Source organism: Osmerus mordax, chromosome 5 (genome assembly GCF_038355195.1).
Source record: "Osmerus mordax isolate fOsmMor3 chromosome 5, fOsmMor3.pri, whole genome shotgun sequence".
Classification (NCBI taxonomy): Eukaryota; Metazoa; Chordata; class Actinopteri; order Osmeriformes; family Osmeridae; genus Osmerus; species Osmerus mordax.
Window position 1 is genome coordinate 11609300 of NC_090054.1, and position 21863 is coordinate 11631162.

General features: G+C 43.2%; 3 protein-coding genes across 3 annotated transcripts in view; all 3 read left to right on the forward strand.

Moving 5' to 3' along the window:
• The window catches only part of kcnq5a (potassium voltage-gated channel, KQT-like subfamily, member 5a), a 59330-nt gene extending 55801 nt beyond the window's left edge, over positions 1–3529 (forward strand). The window contains exons 12-13 of the mRNA XM_067236016.1: positions 1725–1851; positions 2288–3529. Of these exons, the coding sequence (XP_067092117.1) occupies positions 1725–1851; positions 2288–3379 (1219 nt within the window). The 3' untranslated portion in view covers positions 3380–3529. The remainder of the gene's footprint in view (positions 1–1724; positions 1852–2287) is intronic.
• Positions 3530–9736: 6207 nt separating this feature from the next.
• On the forward strand, positions 9737–13001 carry yipf4 (Yip1 domain family, member 4). The gene is made up of 6 exons (XM_067236017.1): positions 9737–9974; positions 10523–10676; positions 10807–10978; positions 11460–11537; positions 11727–11840; positions 12056–13001. The coding sequence occupies exons 1-6, from the start codon at positions 9917–9919 to the stop codon at positions 12191–12193; spliced, it is 714 nt and encodes a 237-aa protein (XP_067092118.1). The 5' UTR covers positions 9737–9916; the 3' UTR covers positions 12194–13001.
• Positions 13002–13628: 627 nt separating this feature from the next.
• Positions 13629–21863, forward strand: part of birc6 (baculoviral IAP repeat containing 6) — a 53519-nt gene continuing 45284 nt past the window's right edge. The window contains 3 exon segments of the mRNA XM_067236616.1: positions 13629–14024; positions 16899–17080; positions 19071–19208. Coding sequence (XP_067092717.1) covers positions 13814–14024; positions 16899–17080; positions 19071–19208 — 531 coding nt within the window. The 5' untranslated portion in view covers positions 13629–13813.

The window sequence follows — 21863 nt, forward strand, 5'->3', positions numbered from 1 at the left end:
TTACTACACTATCACAAAACCATACTCCATATTTCTTTCCATATCAAGCTATTTCTATATTCCATCTACCTCATGCAGGGTCCAATGGGAGTCCAGAGCTGAAATGTGCATTATTATATGCAACTAATAAGTACATTGTTTGTCATCATATTTCACCAGTCTCACTAGTCTTACCTTGGTAAATGTGTGCATGCTGACCATCCCAAACAACCTATTTTGACTTGTGAATAAGATACAAAGGCAACTTTTGGCTCCTCAAACACCTGGGTTAGTTTGGAAATGATGTCCTTACTGTCTGCTTACTGTAGCAGAAATCTCAACCTAAATGTCTTTAGGACATTTCTCGCATGACATCTACTTTCTCTGGAACTAACCTACTGCCACTATAAAATCTGTAGAGTGATGTGTGATCTTTGGTATACATTACTATATGAGTAGGTGTGTATGTGTGTGTACATGCTGCGAGGGGATACAGGTGTATTTGTGGTTTAGAGTGTGTATGAGTGTATTTGTTTGAGCATGTGTAGTCTGTATGTATGATGGCAAAGGGGTGGAAAATTCCCGAAAAGTCCATGAGAATTTTCAGTGTCAAAATTCAGCTTATTTTATTTATTCATTTATTCAACATTATTCAATAAGCAAGGACTACAATAGAGTTGATATTCTATAGTGATATTGATAGTTAATATTAGAACAGTAAACTACAAAATACACAAAAAAGGTCATTAGTGTTGCCTTAAATTGACGGTGTGTGTGTGCATGTTTAAGAATGTGTGTTTGTGTGTGTCTGGTTATGTGTGTGTGACTCGACTCAATCTGACCCCCCCGTGTTTCTCCCACACAGACTGGCCTCTGGACTGGGTGGTCACCAACAGGCCAGCCTGAGCAGCAAGCCCAGGAACATGTCTTCCCCCGCCCTGCACTTATATTACAGCCAGACCAGGAGGAAGCCCTCAGGCCAGGGGTTAGGTCCTAGCTACGCAGATTTAGACACTATGACACAATGTGTCTGGAAATGTTTTCACCAACGTGTGAAACGTTTCAGCTGTGTGTAACGTCCCTCTCTCCCTGAGTGTGTGGTAGAAAAGGTTGTGTGTGTGTGCTTCAAACTCAACCTTTGCATGTATTACAGTATGTAACGGATGAAATATCCCGCTCTCTCAGAATTGAAACTAAGCAAAGATCTTATCACATACTGATAATATCATATCACATACATCTAGATTCTCTAGGTCAGTGGTTCTCAACCCTGGTCCTCAGAGACACCCTGTCCTGCATTTCTTTTAATGTTTCTTGGCTCCAACACACCTGTTTCAAATGCGTGTTCATTACCAGGCTTCTACAGAGTTAGATAACGACCCATTTATTTGAATCAGGTGTGTTGGAGCAGGGAAACATGCAGGACACAGGGTCCCTGAGGACCAGGGTTGAGAACCATAGCTCTAGGTTACACATGTCGTAGTGGGAATCAAGATAACTGTAGTGTAGAACCACTGAATGAATAATAGCCTGCGATGTAACTTATTGTGTGGATTAAAAAAATAAATAACCATAGAATGTTGTTATGGTCTTTGTCCCAATCCTAACACTAACATGCTTGTTATTAGAAGTAGGTGTGTTGGCTGCTGTGGAGTATTCCTACAAAGTGGCTTGGACACCCTCTTAAAATATATACTCTCCCTCCATGTGTGATTAACACTAGTGTCTGTGTGTGTGCGAGACAGGGTGGACCAGATACTAGGAAAGGGCCAGATTTCCATGGACAAGAAGATCAAAGACAAGCTTCAGTCTGATGGGGACCCACTAGAGGACATGAGTATGTTGGGCCGCGTGTGTAAGGTGGAAAGACAGGTGAGTTTGTGTGTGTAGGTGTTTCTGTGATGACTCCCAACATTCCGGCCATGTCGTTTTAAGTTGAATGTTTTTGTTTTATGTTTTAACCCTTGTGTTATCTTCGGATCATTCTGACCCATCAGTCATTGTGACCCACCGTCGTATTGCGACAACTTTACCGCATACAAAAACAAAGTGAAGCATTTTCTTTTAACCGTCGGTTAGGGTAAGTCTCAGACCCCCCACATCGCAAGGTTAAAAGAAAATGCTTTTTATTTGTATTGGGTAAAATTGGGTAAACACAACGATGGTTCGTTGTGAACCTTCGGGTCATGTGACCCGAAGGCAGCACAAGGGTTAAGCAAAAAAATTGAATTCCCTTCCTCGTTATCTCTTTTTCTCTTGCTATATATGTATCTGTTTCTTTTTTTCTCTCTCTTTCTCTCTCTCCCAGGTGACGTCCATCGAGTCTAAGCTGGACTCCCTGCTGGACGTGTACCGGCAGACGCTGCAGAAAGGTTCGTCGGCCCTCACCCTCTCCTCGCTGCCGCTCTTTGAGCTGGACCATCACCGAACCTCTGCCTACCAGAGCTCCATGTTCAACTGCTCCCCGACCCCCCAGGGTGGCGTCTGTGATGGAGTCGGAGGTGGTGGGGGATTATCCCGCTCACTCAAATCCAACCTTCCGCGGGGCCTGCGCCTCATCTTGGCGCCCTCCAATGAGCTCCCCCCAGACAGCGAGCCACCCTCCTACCCACCCTCCACTGCCTCTCTCACCCCCTCGCCCTTGCTGCCCCCAGACAGCCCCTACCCAGCGCTAACCACGCCCAACAGCTTCCCAGCCCCGCCCCAGCAAGCACACTTCCCCGACCTGCCCCCACCTCCACCCTCAGCAGGGGGAGGGCTGACAACCACCCTCCAGCTGCCCCCTGTGATTGCCCCCCGTCTCAGACGCCCAGAGGGCCTAGTCTTGGATGCTCCTCCGGGAGGAGACATGGGGGAGAGCCCGGGCACCTCTGTGGAGGATGAGGCATGTGCCCAGATAGGGGTGCGTCTGAGGGGGAAACCCAGTCTGAGAGAAGAAGGTTCCTGGAGACGGCACCTGAGCCTGGAGGTAGACCCTCTGCTGCTGCTCTCCTCCGGCCCCGATGGGCGGACCTCAGACAGCAGAGCAGGCCTCGGAAAGTCCCTTTCTGCCCACAACCTCACCCAGACCTTCGCAGACCGCTCCTCTTGTATGTCCTCACTGCTCAACAAGAGCAATAGTAGCAGCAGAGATGGTTCCCAGGGCAACTCTGTTGGTGGTAGCAAAACCTGGGGTGAAACAGAACTCTTCATTGGTGACACAGAGCTGGAGCCGGCTGAGGAGTGCTTTGACTTCCTGTCCCAAGATACTGACTTTCTTTGTCATCCCAAATCGGGCATCAACAAATTATCTGACCTGCAAACTGAGGGGGGGTCGTCTAGCAGCCTGGCAGGCCCACGGACTCCTACAACAGGCAGCGACGAATCCCTGAACCAGCCCCCCCACATAAGGCTAAAATGACCAACATAAACATTTACCAGATTCCTGGTTTAGAAAGCTACCAACCCTTAACACACACACAATCAACTACACAGTACCACCCCTTATCTTACTGGACAAACCAAACTCAGATACTGCTGTCTGCTTCTTCGGGGCGAGGGGGGTTGTTCAGACGGGGGTTGTTCATATCATTTAGTACAAACCATTGCATGGAGTTACAGTATGTTCTGAATAAAGAAACAAAAAGAAGCTTGTGTGTAGAAAACATGTGTTATTGGTGGATGGGATGGTAAGGTGGGAGTGTGGGGTGTAGGAGAGAAGGAGAGAACAAGGGTGATCAGTCAAGAGACGGTACTTTGTCACCTCTCAGCCGTGCATGAAACACTGCATGCCTGAAGGGTTTTGCAGCCCTTACAATCCAAACTCCTACTGCAGCCCAGCTGACAACAGAACTATACTGTCTTGTTTCAAACACTGTCCCAGAAATAATGGATAGCCTCTGCTTTCCTGTATGTCAAAGTTGTATATCCTCAAAAACGATGAGTGGCGTCAAGTATAAGAACACGCCTAGTAATCCAACCCGTAACAAATTATTATGAATTAATTAACAAGGTTGTTAACCTAACCCAACTGTATTAATTTGCTAGAACATACTAAATTGTTCAAATGTTCTAATTGATCAGGATCTTGTCAGGCAATTCCACATCAATGACAAATCCAATAGATTGATTGGATGCTCAAATCTATCTGTGCCAATATTTTATATTATTTGATTCAGTTATTAGGATGAGATAACGATGGCTTATGAATAACATCACGCATGACTGAAATAGGACAAGTTGATGGTAGAATAAATTAGATTATCTTTACAAGCAGGATTTGACAATTGGATAACGATACATAAAACTGGGTTGTGTTTCACCATTATTTAGGTTGTCCTCTTTGACACTTTATATGGGTGACGTATCTTTGTGATGTCTAGCTAAAGGCCACTGGTGCTGGTGTCCATTGTCCAACCACCATTATCTTCACAAATATCATATTACAATCAGTCATAAGTCTACCATATTGAGAACAGTACGCAAATACCGTATGTTACTGTCATGTTTGAGGTCAACAATGCTGAATGTCATTTCAGTCTTTCACTTCGATGTCCCCTGCCCTGAGGCAGAAGCACTGTTGTTGCCACCCTGCCTGAACACAGATGACTTCTCTTAAATGAGAAATATGCACAAGTACTGTCAGCCATCTTATTTTTCTCTTGTTGCACCTTGTTGTTCTTGATGTAGGAATGGGCAGAGCAGTCTTAACCCTTGTGTTCTCTTCGGGTCATTCTGACCCATCAGTCATTGTTACTGATTGCGACAACTTTACTGCATACAAAAACAAAGTGAAGCATATTCTTTTAACCGTCGGGCTGTCTCAGACCCTCCACATTGCGAAGGTTAAAATAAAATTATTTTTATTTGTTTTTGTTTTGGGTAAAATTGGGTAAACACAACGATGGTTCGTTATGAACCTTTGGGTCATGTGACCCGAAGGCAGCACAAGGGTTAAAGGATTTGGTGATGACAGTTTTCATTGAACCTACTTTGTTTGTACTTTTTCATTTTTATGGTACATAAGTACATTTGCTTAGCCAATTAATAATATTGTGTAGAATGTAACGTGTATGATTTGTGTTTATATGTGACCAGAAAAATATTCATACTGTAGCTGTTTTACAAAGGATCTTGCATGGAAATGGCCTGTGTAGGAGCAATATGTATGGTATGATGTAACAAATTGAAAGCACAATTGTGAAGATGTTAAGGAACCTGCAAATGTGACTGGTGGTTTAACTCAGCTATGAAGCTTGTCTCAGAAACATAGTGAAGACACTGTGTTGAGAGAGGAGTGACTTACACAGCAGATAACTCCATTGGAAGCAGGACTGAGCATTGAATATATTTTGGGGATGTTCTGGCGAAGTCTTTTGATATGCAGAAGTGTCATATTCCCTTCACAGAATTATTTATTTTCCATTTTAATTTGTATTTCTTTGAATGCTTAATGGTGCCTTTTGTGCATTTCATCATAGTTATTTCATTTTCTCATTGGCCTGCTTATTGTATGTAGGTACTCCTGATTAGACTCCAACTGTAGAAGGCCTGGTTTTCTAGGATAATTAGATACCAGAAACATACACCCTCTTGCAACCTAATGCTACAGTTGTTTATTCTCTACCACCCTAGAGTAATTTATTGCACACAAATGGCCTTAGATGCTTGATAATGTTAACATTCTTATTTCTTTGAAATTAATTTATTAAAGTGCACATAACAGGTGTAACATAACTCTGAAATTGCAAAAATAATTTTATTAACATACGTCAATAAACTATGAAAGATTAAACTGTTTTGTCTGGTGTCTCAAATGATACATGGATCATTATGACTTTGATGCCCACTACATACGCTATGCGAGCGACGACATGCTTTCCATTCATTTTCAATGGAGCCATTGGAGTTGAGATTTATGCAAATGAGGAGCAATTTTCGCTAGCGATTGCCAATTGGATTGTTTTCTTGTTTTTCGTAACGTTGCAATCATTTGTCAAATGTTTAGCTTTCAGTTTCAAGATGGAGGAGAAGTTAATCGTCTGTGTGGCTGCGTATCTAGTCCTGTTCGATACGTCTCTGTTTTCGTTTTTTTTTGTACTTTCAAATTCAATCTCGTCAAATTACGTAACTTAGTTCTTTGGTACTAGCTAGGTTGGGACTCCCTCGTCGTAGGCTATCGACAGATTAGCAGACTTTGAGTAATATAATAAAATGTTTTTACACGTCAACGTGTATGTCTATTATTGTTTTCAAATAATTTCTTTCTAGCTAAGGTTTTCAAAAAAAACTTTTACGGGACAGCTACAAAAGGGAGAAGAACAGAGATAAAGAGTTGGGCAGGAGTGGTGCAGGCCTGACTAATCACAAACCCTGGAAGTACTCTGCTGTGATGGGGTTCCTGGCTCCATTTATGTACAGGGACTCCATGCAGCAACTTCCAGAGGTCTGCCACATCAGACAGACAGCTAGCCAGAAACCCCTGCCAGTGAGACCAGAGCTTCCCCTGCTAGTCAGGCTGCAATGAGTAGCCAGCCCCAGGATCCTCTGGCCGAAAGAGGGTGCGGAAAGAGAGGCTGTCATCATTTGAGAAGAGGATGCTTGGTGCTCTCGAAAAAGTACAGGCACCTACCTTCTCAACCACCACCTCAAGCAAGAGGATTCTCAAGAGGATGAAAATGTTTTTTTTTTTTAAGCCTTTTCCTTGCACTTAAAAGACTGCCACCAGCCAAGTGGTCAGAATTAAAATGTATTATTCACCGCATGTTTTTTGAGGCAGAGACTGAGAGGCAGGCCACACAGTGACATATAATTTAAAAAGATTGTCACTGACAGAACTTTGTGTTCCTTTTATTGAATTGGGCTGTTAGGTATTAAGATACTATTATTTACTATGAATGGTTGGTAGTAAAAAATTAATAATGATTAAAAAAACAATGATTTAAGCTAATAGTTTATGAAAAGAACATTCTGGAAGTGTTTGCTTCTTTTGTGATTAATGTGGGTGGCTCTTAAAAGAGTCTTTGTTTCTTGATGACATGGGCTAAACAACATATTGCTGCCAGGGCGAATTGCTTGACGTGCAGCATTGTTGCTGCCCACTCGTGGAGCCTCCTGGAGACTTGCTGACTCCTCCTGGCCAGGACAGGCTGCTGGACATCCCCTGGCCCCTCTCCTGGACCTCCGGATGTAGTTGTGGAGGATGCAGGTGGCCTTCACACACGCCTCCGCTTTTGCCGGGTTGACACCAATGATGCGCCGATACATTCTCCACTGGCTGGAGAGTATACCAAAGGCACTCTCGACTGTCAACCTGGCACGGCTGTAGGCGGTAGTTGAACTGCTTCTTCTCCCCAGCAAGGTTCGTCACAGGGAAGGGGCGCATGAGGTTGCTCGCTGACGAAAGGCCTCATCACCCGCAAAGACATGTGGCAGTGGTCCACGTGGCTCTTCTCCAAGGACGACACCGTTCTCTGGGAGGTCCAGGGTTCCATACTTCAGCGGCTCACCAAACGCAGTTTCCCAGGGTCCCACCGTCACTGTTGCGTCCGTAGCCCCCGACATCAATGACACGGAACATGTCGTCCGCATCCACAACCGCAAGGAGAACGATGGAGAATGTTCCCTTGTAGTTGTGGTAAAGTGACCCTGAGGTGTGAGGGTCCTGGATGACAACGTGCTTGCTATCGATGGAACCCAGGCAGTTTAGGAGGTTCCACCTCTGAAGGAAGCCATCAGCAATGTCCCTCCAGTCCTGCTTGGTTGGCACAGATATGAACTCCTCCACCAGGCGGTCCCAAATGGCTTTAGACACAGCCCCAACAATACGTGCCACAGTGCATGAGCCCACACGATGGCTGAAGCTGATTGTCATGAACGAATCCCCCGTGGCAAGGTAGAAATACCATACATAGAAAATAATGCACAGAAAATAACTACACGATACTATGGTCTGAGAACACTGAAATATAACAGTTTACTATAAAGGCTAAAGCTTACCGTAGACAAATAGCTCAGCTGAACGCCACGCGGAACGAAATGTTTTGCCTCGCTAGCCGGGGTCCCACTCTGGTCAGCAGGTCATCGAACTCGGTTCGTTTCAGCCGATGATAAACTCCGTCTTCTCCGGCATTAGAGCAGGGCGACGAGAGCAATCCTCTGAACGTTATTCATGATAAATGATTAAGCAAGTACGAGTGCGAGTATGGAAGCAAATCGTTACCAAAATTCAAATGCATTTCCAGAAATGCATTTGCATTTTAAGAATGTGGCTGCATTATTTGACTCATAAATGAAATTAGTAATCAATCATCCTATTTGCATTTTAATTTTCTTCTTCAAGAGTGCTCAATCTTTCACTTAATTAAAATGAAAAAGAAATAGACATTTGAGATTTAATTTTCAAAACATGCCCCAGCAAATAGATACCAAAATTCAATTTGAAATGTACAATTTGAAAATTAACATGTATTTCCAGAAATGCATTTTCATTTTAAGAACGTGGCTGCAAAATCGTGACCACAATTCAAATTCAAATGCATTTCCAGAAATGCATTTTCATGTTAAGAACGTGGCTGCAAAATCGTGACCACAATTCAAATTCAAATGCATTTCCAGAAATGCATTTTCATTTTAAGAACGTGGCTGTAAAATCGTGACCACAATTCAAATTCAAATGCATTTGCAGAAATGCAAAATGAACGAAAAAGCATTCTGAGCGGCGCAGCAGAGTGACGTCAGTAGCCGCTCTTCTTCAGCTCCCTGCTGACCGAGCTACCCATCTTGTTCGGTAGGGAGCGGTGTGCACATCTGCATTGCATTACATTGCAAATGTGCCGGGAAATTGATTGAATTGCCAGGCAACAACACCCCACCCCAGTAAGGCAACAGCACCCATGGAACTAGGGTGGAACTGCAACCAGTTCAGAAGCCGGAAGTTTCCTGTGAGTGGCAGTTCTCCCCATATCTTAGTTCTCCCCATATTAAACATTCTCTGTTACAAGTTAAAACTGCAAAAAGTAACAGTAAATACATGCAAATTTGAGAAACAGCACCACCGTGTCTCTGTTTTCTGAACTTCAGCTCTTCTTACAGCTCAAGTTTGATTGACAGTGGTTTCAAGGAGAAAATAGCGCCTTGTCAAAGGAGATTGGCTGGAACAGGATTGACTGGAAAGAAGTGGGCCGCTTCAAAAAATAAAAACGGACATTCCACTGGCACTGAGCTTTCTGTGTTACTTAACAACTCTCAGAGGACCTCATTAGCTTACACAACATGTTTATATGGGACAGACTTTTTTTTAACAAAATAAATACCTGCTACCTTTAAATGATTGCAGTTGTATTCATGTATCCGACAGATAAAATATAAATGCAACTATAATTTAAAAGAAGACTCTTAGAGATGGGAACAATATAAAACATTTTTGGTTCGCAGCCCGCCTGATCCATTGTGAAACTAACTCCAAATTCAAATGTATTGTTTTTGAAAAAGTAGGCTACCAGTTGTGTCAACTTCTGCTTTCGTGTTAAGCCAGTGCAAAAAAATGTAGCCTACACCTTCGTACATTTAGGCATATTGTACGAGTTTATTGTTAACAAACATATCGCATGCACAGTGCATGCTCACATTTTACTGCTTGTAGGAAAAACAGGCACATCCAAATTCTTCACTTAACAAGTTTATTTAGCCAACTAACACAATAAACACTAGATGGCGCCATTATCTTCTCCCCATCGGGGATTTGACGTGTCCTCTTTCCCAGCTTCCCCTGCACTTCCTGCTTGTAGCTGCTGTGTTATGAAGAGCCATCAAATCAACAGAATGGAATCGAAATCTAACTAAATATCGTGAAACACGATTAATGACAGCGTCCTAATTTGTTTCAAGAGAGTTAATGAAACAATTTATGTAAATGTCACTTACTCGAACTTAAAGACTTGTGGGGACAACATCAACAATGCAGTTTTCTCCCACAAACGGAGATTTTACCTTCGTCTCATCGACTGAAGGCGAGGGTAAGTGTTAGCACGTAGCAGGCCCAGAAAAGTCAGGTGCCTCTCTCTGTTTACCTCGTTATTTCTCTTAGTCGCAGTTATTCTATGTCAGCATACACAAGTCAGTCAAACTGATTTATTACAGTAGCCTATAGCTCGCGGGAAATGTATATCTTCTTTAGTGAAAGACGTGTTTCCCAAAATATAGGTAGTGTTAGCTGCATGGCTACTCAGTGAGATTTAACAGCTGGTTAGTCGGTATAGTACTGCAAATCATGTTGTTACTGAAGGTAGATAGCTAGGCATTAATGGCATAACTAATAGATAATAGGATTTCAGTAAGGGACAGAAGTATGAATGAGCTATAAAAAACTACAGTTGCATTATTTTCAGTGACCTAATACAACATAAACCTATAAGTTTTTGCTTCTGTCAAAATGTCTTACGCCTTTGAATAAACTGTCAGAAGACATATTTTTGATTCAAGTTATGTGATTAGTTATTATCATGATGGGCTTCCATGCATCTAGATTCGTGATTATCTAATTGCATCTATTATTGTCCTACAGAGCTGAGCGGTACCATTGATGCTCCAGATATCAAACTGAACATTGGCAGTGACAGTGCAAAAGACCCCTATGCAACTACGTTCCTGAGGCAACGAGGTTATGGCTGGTTACTGGAAGTAGAAGAGGATGAAACAGAAGACAATAAGCCTCTTTTGTGAGTACTTAAAAAATATATGCGTCTTGTTTTTGCTTCATATTGATAGTGGTGAGACTGATGGTTAATTTTGAGTTGATACCTACTAAAATGCCCCCAATATCTCTCTTGTATTGTTCTGATTAATTAGGGAGGAGCTGGACATCGATCTGAAAGACATCTACTACAAGGTCCGATGTGTGCTGATGCCAATGCCCTCTCTGGGCTTCAACCGGCAGGTTGTGCGGGACAACCCTGACTTCTGGGGTCCATTGGCTGTGGTTCTCCTGTTCTCTATGATCTCCATCTATGGCCAGTTCAGGGTAAGAAGGACCTATAACTTAGTCTGACCCCATCACTGTACCCTTGATTATGTTATACTATGTAATAATGAGTTGGCTACATATTGGTAGTTAAATCACTTATATACTAGCAACTAACAATTTAGCAGCCAAATAATAGCACTGTGCCCTGTTTTTACCTTCAGGTAATGTAATGCCTTATTGTTATTTATTTCAATGTGAATTGCGTTTGGAATCTTTTTGGGATAAGGACTGAAATAAAACATTACTACAACTATTACTATTTATTTTTGTCTTCAGTAATATGTACTGGAGCTGATAATAGCTGAGGGTCTTTCTGAAACTAAGCCTTTGAATTCAAACAAGAGACAAGTCACACAGCATTATATCAGGCAACTCAATATTTAAACTAAAATTGAAATGGACATACCCGTAACTTTCTTTGATACCATGTTACCACAATGGTTCCTGCCTCCTAATCTGTTCCTCTGTCTTTTTTAAGGTTGTGTCATGGATTATTACCATCTGGATATTTGGATCTTTAACAATCTTTTTGCTTGCCCGTGTGCTTGGTGGGGAGGTAAGGTTCATAGAAGTTTACATATAAAAGAACAAAAAGCAGATACTCCTGTACCACAAATCGGTTGTGTGTATTTCTAACGCCTCACTTATAGGCTTTGAGGTGTCTGTTATTGTCTTAAAGTAAGCACATCTACACATATTATCAAGAATGCTATTTTGCAATTCACAAATCTTTTATTTTAAATAGGTGTCTTATGGACAAGTCCTTGGAGTGATTGGATACTCCCTTCTCCCGCTCATTGTAATAGCCCCATTGCTTTTGGTCATTGGGACGTTCGACATTTTTTCTACACTAATAAAGGTAAATCTTTGTGGTCAGCTCTTGTTCTATAACTGTGTTCCAGTATTGATGCTTCAATGTTAGAAAAATAACATTTAAATTTACAACATTTAAAACGTCAATACTATATGACGTTTTCAATGTTTTATGCATAGATTATTGTATGATATGTAGAGGTAAGAGTATACTTGTCTAATTGTTGTGATTAAATCTGTGAATCCTTTTCTACTTTTTAGCTTTGTGGTGTATTCTGGGCTGCCTACAGTGCTGCTTCACTCCTTGTTGGGGATGAATTCAAAACCAAGAAGCCACTTCTCATATACCCCATTTTTCTTTTGTATATCTACTTCCTGTCGCTATATACCGGAGTCTGATTGGACACATGGCCATTTACTAACTTTTGTTTGGATACTTACACAAAGCACCGTGAAGACACAAAATAATTCATTCCATGATGAAAATAAGAAGTTTTGGAAATGTTTCCAAATGTCTTTTTATTTTCCCTTCTCTTTAACCCTGTTTACAATCCTACATTAGATAATGGGGACATGAGGTGTAAGTTACATCGGTGTATTGATGTAATTGTGTACTGAATAAAATGCACTCGATTTTAGGAATGCTTTGCATTTAGATTATATTCTATTCAACAGTAGAACTCATGCCTTCATTATTAGCATAACAATAAAACATAGTAAGTAATAAGAGAAAGGTCTCACTTGGTTATTGAGTTAGCCTGATAATGTTCAATTGAAGAATGTTGTGCCAAATATCAAATGTTCAGAAGTTGAATTTGGAGTAAAAAATGGAGACACCAATATTGTTTGAAATGTGTTTATTTTGTAAGTGGAAGGTTTTGGCATTATGTAATATGTAATGTATTGCTATGAAGAGTTGGCCATCCAAGCCTTTTTATATAAACTTTTATTTCTTAACTTATGAGTTACATTCTGGGTGAGGGGATAGATGGGCAGTTTGCGTGAAATAAAATGTTTACTAAATTTTGTGTGTTTGATTAGTTTACACTAGTGAAAATATTTTACCAATCTGACCTGTCAGGTGTTTGTATTTTTTGTGTATTCACTACTGTATATTACTTTGTATTGTTTCATAGTAGCAGAGCATATACATTTGTGAAAAATAAGTATGATCCAAAGCAAAACTCATTGGGATGTGGTGAAACCCCCCCCCAAAAAAAGGATTCATGATAGTTTGCGTCCCAAATCTTTAGTTGCAAGAGTTTCCATGTACATGGATGTCGAAACTAATATAACTGGATGATCCAGAATAATAAATATGGAAAATACATGTGTAAAACTACTGTTTATTGGGTTGGAAACTCCATAGAAGTTTAATTTTTTCAGGCCGTGTCTGATAATTATTCAGGCCTACTTGGGTAGACTAATAAGAGATCAAAAGAGTGATTGGACTTTCACAGGTTAGAGATGTGCAGAGGTCCTCGCAACCCTTTGTTTGACGCGTCCACAGGACCAGACCAAATGCATATCGTAGAGACTTGATGTGGGCACAACATTTTTGGTTTAAAGATCGGTCTGGAGATTTGCCTAGAAGAGGGGCCATGATGGAAATTGATACACAAAGCAAAACAAGTACAATTAAGGCTAAATGCATGATACATTAAGTATATATTTACAAACAATGTCAGGCTGATATAATGTGCAGAGCCGCTGAAATTGACATCTACGAACGTAAACATCGTAGTGCACCCACTGGAAATCGCGTGAGATGGCAAAACTGCTACGCTAGTTCCGTTTACCTGACATCCATCTGACAGAGAGCGGAGCTCGTAGCCTTCTCAGTACTGATGGTGAATAGCTACTGTTGCGTTAACAGGCGGAGGAGCAGAAGCCGCAGAAGGAGAGTCAGCAGTGGTAGAGGAGCGGTAGTTTGGGGATCAGCTTTTGAATTTATCAATCTTACTCTTATCAACGGAGCACCCTAAAAAGATATAGAAGGGAAGGGAAAAATAAGGAAAGATGGCGGCCGCGGCCTCGCCGGGCTCCTGCTCGTCTACCTCCTCAGACTGGATTGTACTGAGAGACGGTTGCCTGCGTTGCGACGAGGAGGGCCTGCGAAGCCTTTCCTATCACCCGGCCCTGAATGCTATTCTGGCCGTCACTAGCCGGGGCAGTATCAAAGTCATCGATGGCACGTCAGGCGCCATTCTACAGGCCTCGGCTATGCATGGTGAGTCCAACTTCTTAAATATCAGTTAGCTATTATGACGGATAGTTTGCTCTGGCTAGCCAACTAGCTATCTTACAGTTCTGACAATCACCTGATTCAAATAACTATTCGCTAATGTTAGCCAGCTAACGCTAGCTTGCTGGCTAACGTAGATGACAGGCTGCGATACTTAGCTACTTGTCAAAACATGGGCCTGCTAGGCTAACACGAGCCTGCTAGCTTAGCTCTACATTAGCCAACAGTTTAGCTAGAGCTAGTAGCCTAGTAACTTCAAACCAGACCGAGAAGTACATGTTATGATTCGGCTAGTGTAGGAATAAGGTCAAATGTGTCTGGATAGCTTTTAGACATTCCCCTGTGATCTTTTAGACTTATTCACTGTCAAAGAGGCTGTTGTTGTTGTTGTTGTTAGGTAGCTAGCTGGCGAGCCAGTGTGTATTATGGGCTACTGACTACTGTACTAGAGAGGGTTGCGTGTTTCAAACGCCTGCATTTACACAACAGGAATGGCAAAGGATGACTACAGTAGTGTATAGCTAACACAATGTTAACCGAGTGAATATTAAATAATAATCTCGTTAACACGATTGTACCTACTGTACAGTACATAGAGCTTAAATAAATAATCAAAACGTTAATCATAAAAAGTTAGCTAGCTAGCGTATAAGGTGTGAGTGAGCCAGCCTGCTGTCTAGCAGTGGTGCTAGGTCTAGCTGGACATCAAACATTTAGCTTTACTCTGTCAGCGCATGCCGTTGTGAGTGTGTAGCTAGCGGTCGACAAACATTCACAATTATTGTAATGCGTTTATCTTCGTTGTTTAGTTTGATTCAATTGGCTTTGCTATTTGCCAGTGTTTAGCTAGACAGCTAGCGAACGGTTAAGGCGTGATAGCGCCAGCGATTCGTTAGCGCTTGCTTCGCCTACCCAATTAAGCTATACAGTATAGCTAATTAGTATAGTATACTGTATTACGTCTGCAGCCAATGGTTAAAACGGGCGAGGGTATCTAGCTCTTCAAATTGGGAAGTACTGACTGGAGGTTAATCGTGCGGAATGTTTTGACATTTAAAATGTACACAATCAAGTTCACGTTAAATAAAGCCAGCCCTTTCGTTTTATACTTTGACTTTGCACTCAATATTAGGGTTAATGTTACTCAACCCTACCAAGCTTGTTTTTGTGCTCACACTGTTATTACCAGTGATTGTCGGTGCCGCTTGCTAATGTGTTAGCTAGCTTCCCTAGAATGGCAAGGTGGTGACTTGCTGTGTAGCTAGTCTAGCTGCATCAAATCGTACCTACGCCTAAGGCCAACATTGGGACAATAGTCACTATTTAAAATGGCAGCTTGACACAACATAGAGTAACCTAAAATGTTATCCCTAGCAAGCATATCAACTATTCTCTTAAAACCAGACAGTTTGACAGCTCGATACCAGAGCCTAACTTGCCATGTAGGTTATGTAAAGGCTTTACATTGTTCTTAGCTAATGGAATCCACATAGATCCTAATTAATTATTATTATTATTTTTGATAATTCTTAGGTTGTATATGGATTCACAAGAAATTTTCCCGTTTGAAACAAAGTCTTGTGTTTTGTAAGGCTCACCCCTCTGTTGATATGCAACTGCAGACTGTCTGTTGAGGTCCTGGTTCAGCAAGTACATCTTTGTGTCACGTTATACACTTTTTCTATGCATTTGGTGCTTGCAACTGAGAATCTCCTCAATAGGAGAGATGGATACTGAATCCAATATTGAAAACCGCTATCAGCTTGCTTCTAATATAGTTCACATATGACCTGTAATAAACATGAACACATGAACACATGCATAAAATTGCAATTTGTATTGCAAGCCTGTCAAACTGCATTTGAAACTGTATAGTCCCTGTTTGATCAGTTGAACAACCTTAGTCTGTTTGTCAGTAAGCGGATATGATCGGCAACTGCATAACATGTACATATCGCAGACCTGGTTTGGCTCCTTCAGTTCTTATAATCAATTAAGAACCTATAACATTTGACCAAATCTAAATTCTCAGTTATCAATGCTGATGGGTTACAACAGGAAGTAGGCTAATTCCATTGTCTCACAAATACATTTGTTGACTCCTTCTAAAGGCCATGCTCTTCAGCCTTTCTTACACAACGGGATATTGTCAGTAAACAATGTTACTCAACACAAATGGTGCAGAAATTAGGCTATGGGGAAACGATGCATGTTCTGAAGCTGCTTGTTCTATTTAGACATCTTCCCTGCATTGGAAAGAATCGAGTGACGGACAAACACAGCCTCTGTAGGAAACTAGACCTTTGGAAAAATGATATCTTGTCTTTAGATCGAATGACTAGAAGCTGCTAATTGAAAGCATTACGATTCTGTAGCATAGTCAACCTGAATCTCTCATAGTGGTATAAGAGACACCTGTTTGTAGGTTTACGGCTTCATGCCCCACACTGTCCTCCAAACACTCATGATGTAGTAGCATGCCATGTACACATGTTAGTAAGTGGTTTATTATTGCCCAGTATGATGCAGGAACAAAACTGTGTTTCACCACACGTGCTATAAATGCTAATGTAATGGCTATGAAAACTTGCTGATACTTGTAGTATTTTTCTCCGGTTGCACAAAATTCTTGCATAACCAATGATCTACACACAGCCATGACATCATTCAAAATGTCCAAGGACTATAAAAAATAAAATAAAAATCTTCATGCTATGCTGATCCAACACATTGAAATCATATTTCCTAAACAAGTCAAATCTCCACCTGCCTACCAGACTCAAGTCTCAACCAGGCTTATGTAAATGATCTTTAACACCTACCTCAATGCTGTGCTTTCTGTGGTTTGATTGTCGCCAGCTAAACCAGGGGGCCGCGTCAGGTGTCAGTACTTCCCGTCTGTGGACAAGGTCCTGTTTGTGGATGACTATGCGGTCGGCTGCAGGAAGGACCTCAATGGCATCCTGCTGCTGGACACGGCCCTGCAGGCCCCTGTGGCCAAACCTGAGGACATGGTCCAGCTGGAGCTGCCCGTCACTGAGGTAAGACTGCAAGCGGCAAGACGCAGGCACGCATGGCAGCGAGTAGAAGACAAGCGTGCTGCTTGTGATGGCCATATCAATAACACACCCTGATTGTGCTGATTTTAGTAGGTAGGCTGAATGTAAAATGTTGTTGTTATCGTGTGTTCACATTTTATCATAGTATGCAGATGAATATAAGCCTGTAGGAGTACATTTACTTCAGGACACACATCCATCACTTGAGGAGTGCTTGTAATGTAGACAAACTGGTCCACCCATGGCCAGGTCTGTAGGGAATCCACCCTGCCCTCCATCTAAGACTGGAGGAGGAGGAGGACAATGCTGTGGCTGCACCAACCACTTGGGGTGGAGCGTGTAACGTGGACCGCCACATTCATCATTCAATGTCAGTGGATGATCGGTGTGAAACATTTCAAGTGTCTCGCATAAAGATCGTTCCTGTATACCGCCCCGGAAAATAATTTATGTCCCTCTACCTCTCTCTCTCCTTTTAATATGGGCCATTGTTAACTGTGTCCACCTATAGTATCTATATGGCTGGGTTACACATTAACTCTTTAAAGTGAGTCTTATTTGATCAGTGGATCAATGACCTACAGCTTCAACTGGCCTCATTTTGTTCTAAACCTTGCCCAGACGATGGATGCACAAAGCTAGTCAAACTGCTACTTTTAGCGCTCTCGATGTCAGTTGTTGTGGCATTTCAGTATGGATCGATATAATACATTATGAATACATCCATAAGATATTTACAACCATTACAGTGGAGTAAATGTCTTGTGAATGATCGGAACATGCCTTTCTCAGGCATTTTCTTTTGTCCTTCTGAAATGTACTGCTGAATTGGGTTCCTGTGTCATTATCAGCCCATCAGAAGCCTGAGCTTATTGTCCAGACTTGTTGTTTTCCGGTGGGCTGTAAACAGCTAGACGTACGGTTCTTCCTCCAACACTTGGAAGTCCACACGGCCAGTTCTGAAACCAAGGCTCCGTTCTCCCATATCTACAGGACGAAGCCAATAACCGAGGTCACCTGAAGAACCTCTAATGTCACAAAAGTAAAAGTATACATCAGTTCGAAAACCCTTGTCAGAAATAAAGGCAAATCCACAACCGCTGTGGGCCACCAGCCCAGAAACGAAGGCTCCCTAACACACCCGAGGTCGACAGAACATCCAAACACAGACACGGTTAAGACCAGGCTTTGTTGTTCCTATTGGCATGCTTCCTGGGTGTGCCAGTTGATCGTTGTTGCCTGCCCGAATGTGTGAAATGCATTGCTAGATGAGCTAGGCCACCACATTTGCTGAAGGCCTAAATGCAGTCAAGTCCATTGTCTTCTCATTCTAAAGGTGGATTACAAGTGTAGACTGTAGTCTTAGACGTCCACATTGGCCATCAATCCACCGAGTGGTGAGTCTGTGGACGGCTAAGGGCTCCCTTATACCTCCCTTGGATAAACCCTCAGTCAAAACAATGGACCCAGCCTGTGTCTGTGGACGCCTGCTTATGACAGTAATTTCTCTTCAGTGGGTGTGTCATTGTGTATGTGTGTGTGTGTGGGTGTGTGTGTACTTTGTGCTGCTGGCCCGTATTGATTTGCCTCCATCTCTCCTAGCTCCTCTCTCCTGCAGCAGACTTAATTGCTGCCTCTCGTGCTGCAGGTCTGAAGAGATTTGATGAGCTGACAGTGATGTTTGACCACGGGCTCTGGCCGTGTTGGGTCTATATCTGTTTTGGTGTCCAGATTGTGACTTAAAGTGACCTAATCCAATCAAATGACTCGGTTGGCTGAATTAGATCCTCGTATTTTTAGTGTCCACAACAGACAAACTGTGACACGTTGATGTGTGGAAGGCCTCTAGCGGTGTTTTTGTTTGTGTGCGGATGTGTACAGAACCGCTTGTGTAGCATCAGTGTGTTGGGTTCAAGAGTATGCACCGCACTGCCTTCATTGTGTGTGTGTGTGTGTGTGTGTCTGTCCCCAGGCCCAGCAAATGTTATCAGCCTGTCAGGAGAAGGTGGACGTGTCCAACACAGAAGGCTACGACCTGTTCATCACCCAGCTCAAAGAAGGACTCAAGAATACCTCGCACGAGACCGCAGCCAACCACAAAGTGGCCAAGGTGAGTCACACGTCTCCTCAAAGAGGCCAATCGGGTGACATTCAGGTACGCTAGCGTTGCGCTGCGTCTGTACCCTTCATACAAGTCATGCGTCTGCTTCATATAAGCAGTTGTTGCGAAGCTCGCTGAACCCAGACCAAAAAAAAACAAAACAAGTGGATCCATGCACCATGAACGTCTACTGTAACTGATATGTTATCATAAGTCACAGTTCACAATCTATTTTTGCTTACACTGTGATATTGCCACACAAGTTCAAGTACAACAGTAACCAGTGACCGTGCGGCCGAACCTTGTTCCCCCTCAATTATTCAAAACCCGCCGTGTCTTAGCGCGCTGACAGTCAGTGTTACGTCGCTTCATGCTACTTAGCATGCCAACCGTGCGCTGCGGTCGGCCTGCTGCTCACCACAAAATTCAATCAGGTAAAAGTATAACGTTGCCCCAAAGATGACGTTTCAATCTAATCAGTAGGTCAGGCTCTGGGAGCTGATACAGCAGTGTATGCTGCTGCTGTGTGTGTGTGTGTGTTTGTGTGCACATGCGTTCCCTGGCTGTCATCTCCGGCTGGCTGAGGTGTTGCTCACATCCAAGCTGCTCTGCTGCAGCTGCCCCAGGGAGGCTAACTAGCTGTTAGCCGTGTGAAGTCAGAGGAGACTGAAGGTGATGCGGTTCCAACGGGGTTGAGATGCCGTCGCACAGAGATGTTGTCGTAGCGTCGGTCGATTAGACCAATAGATTTGCTCATTGGACTTAATGCACACCCGCACGGGTCTGTCTTTCTCCTTTTCTCTCTCGCTCTCTCGCTCTCTCTCTCGATCGCTCGCTCGTGCACATACACTAGGAAAATTCAGTTCTTTATTGAAGTGTATGAGACAAGATCTTCTCACAGTGTATTACAGAGACGTGACATTGCATTTGGGCTCCCTTTTGTGTTGTTAGTTGGATCCCCAGTCTGGACTGCAGTCTGCGACACACACACAGGGAGCCCACTCTGCAGACCTCATCGGCATATTAATAGCCCGTGGCAGGCAGGGGGAACAAGCACCACTCTTGTCCCAGTGCCCATACTACACTCTAATTGATCCTTTGGCTAAAACAGATCACAAAGATGTCAGAAGCATTTAAGGATCCTTCATCTTCATCCTTCATGTGCGGAGATTTAGCGACAGATTCACTGGGGCAGACGGTTACTTCTGTGTGGCAAAAGTAGTCGTCCATGGGTGTGTAAATGCAAGTTTGGGGGGAATTTCCATCGCAGTCCGTTGTCTTGTTCCTTAATGCAAAGCAGTTGTGTTCCTGCCACACGGCACTACATACGCCCTTTGGCTGAGTTCCAAAAACACCTCAGACACACCTTGATGTGAAGGAATTAAGGCCTTTCTCATTCAAATGACTGAGGGAGCTGTTATTTCAGTCAGACTACATCTGGCCTTGACTCCAGGAAGCTAGACAAGGTTTGTGGACATCAGCACCTTCTCAGTCACAGCAGGGGTGGGGGGGGTTTGCGGCCGGAATCTGATTGGCCGTTCAATCTTTGCTTGGGCACGCTCAGCTGCAGTTTCAGAACAGTGGATCCGTCTAACCTTCCTGCTGCAGCTTTTGAATTTGACACTTTAGAATTTTTGAGCCAATCAGAGGAGAAGTTCCGGCTCGGTCGAACTTCCTGAATCAGCATAGTTATGCCCGAATCTAAAAAAAGCAGCCTGAAATGGGCATTCTTCTCCATTGGTTGGGTCTCTGTGTGCTGGCTGTCCCCCTGATCCTAGCACAGCAGGTTCTGAGGTGGGAGCCACGGCATGGGAGGTAGGGGGAGTCAGGTGGCTGAGCGGTTAGGGAGTCAGGCTAGTAATCTGAAGGTTACCGGTTCGATTCCCGGCTGTGCAAAATGACGTTGTGTCCTTGGGCAAGGCACTTCACCCTACTTGCCTTGGGGGGAATGTCCCTGTACTTACTGTAAGTCGCTCTGGATAAGAGCGTCTGCTAAATGACTAAATGTAAATGGAAGCCAAAACAAGTGGTTTTACATCAAGCGAAAATCGGATGTAGATCAGTCTGGTTTCGACTGCACTACCCACAATACGAAAAGGTATTTTGTCAAACGATGAAGTCATGCAAATTCCTAGCGGCCTCAGGGAGTCAGGTGGCTGAGCGGTGAGGGAATCGGGCTAGTAATCCGAAGGTTGCCAGTTCGCTTCCCGGTCATGCCAACTGACGTTGTGTCCTTGGACAAGGCACTTCACCCTACTTGCCTCGGGGGAATGTCCCTGTACTTACTGTAAGTCGCTCTGGATAAGAGCGTCTGCTAAATGACTAAAATGTAAAAATGTTAAAAATGTTTGCCAGCCAGGCCCGATGGGTGGGAGATAAAAGGTGTTTCCAGACAGCACAGATGATGGCTGTCTCAACACGTTGGTCGCAGCCTCTGCTTTCTCAACCCCCATGTTCTCCTTCCCCCCTCACGCTCGCAGATTAAGAATGAAGGGAGCGGTTTGAGTAACATGGCAGAGAGTCCCATTGGGCTGCGTGTACACTAACCTCTCAGAGAGTGCATCTCTCTCTGGGGTTTGTTGTTGTTTGTTACTGTCCCAGATGTGTACTCATGCACGGGCCCCAACAAGGGCTCTGAGAGCACCACCGCTCCACTGGTCAATG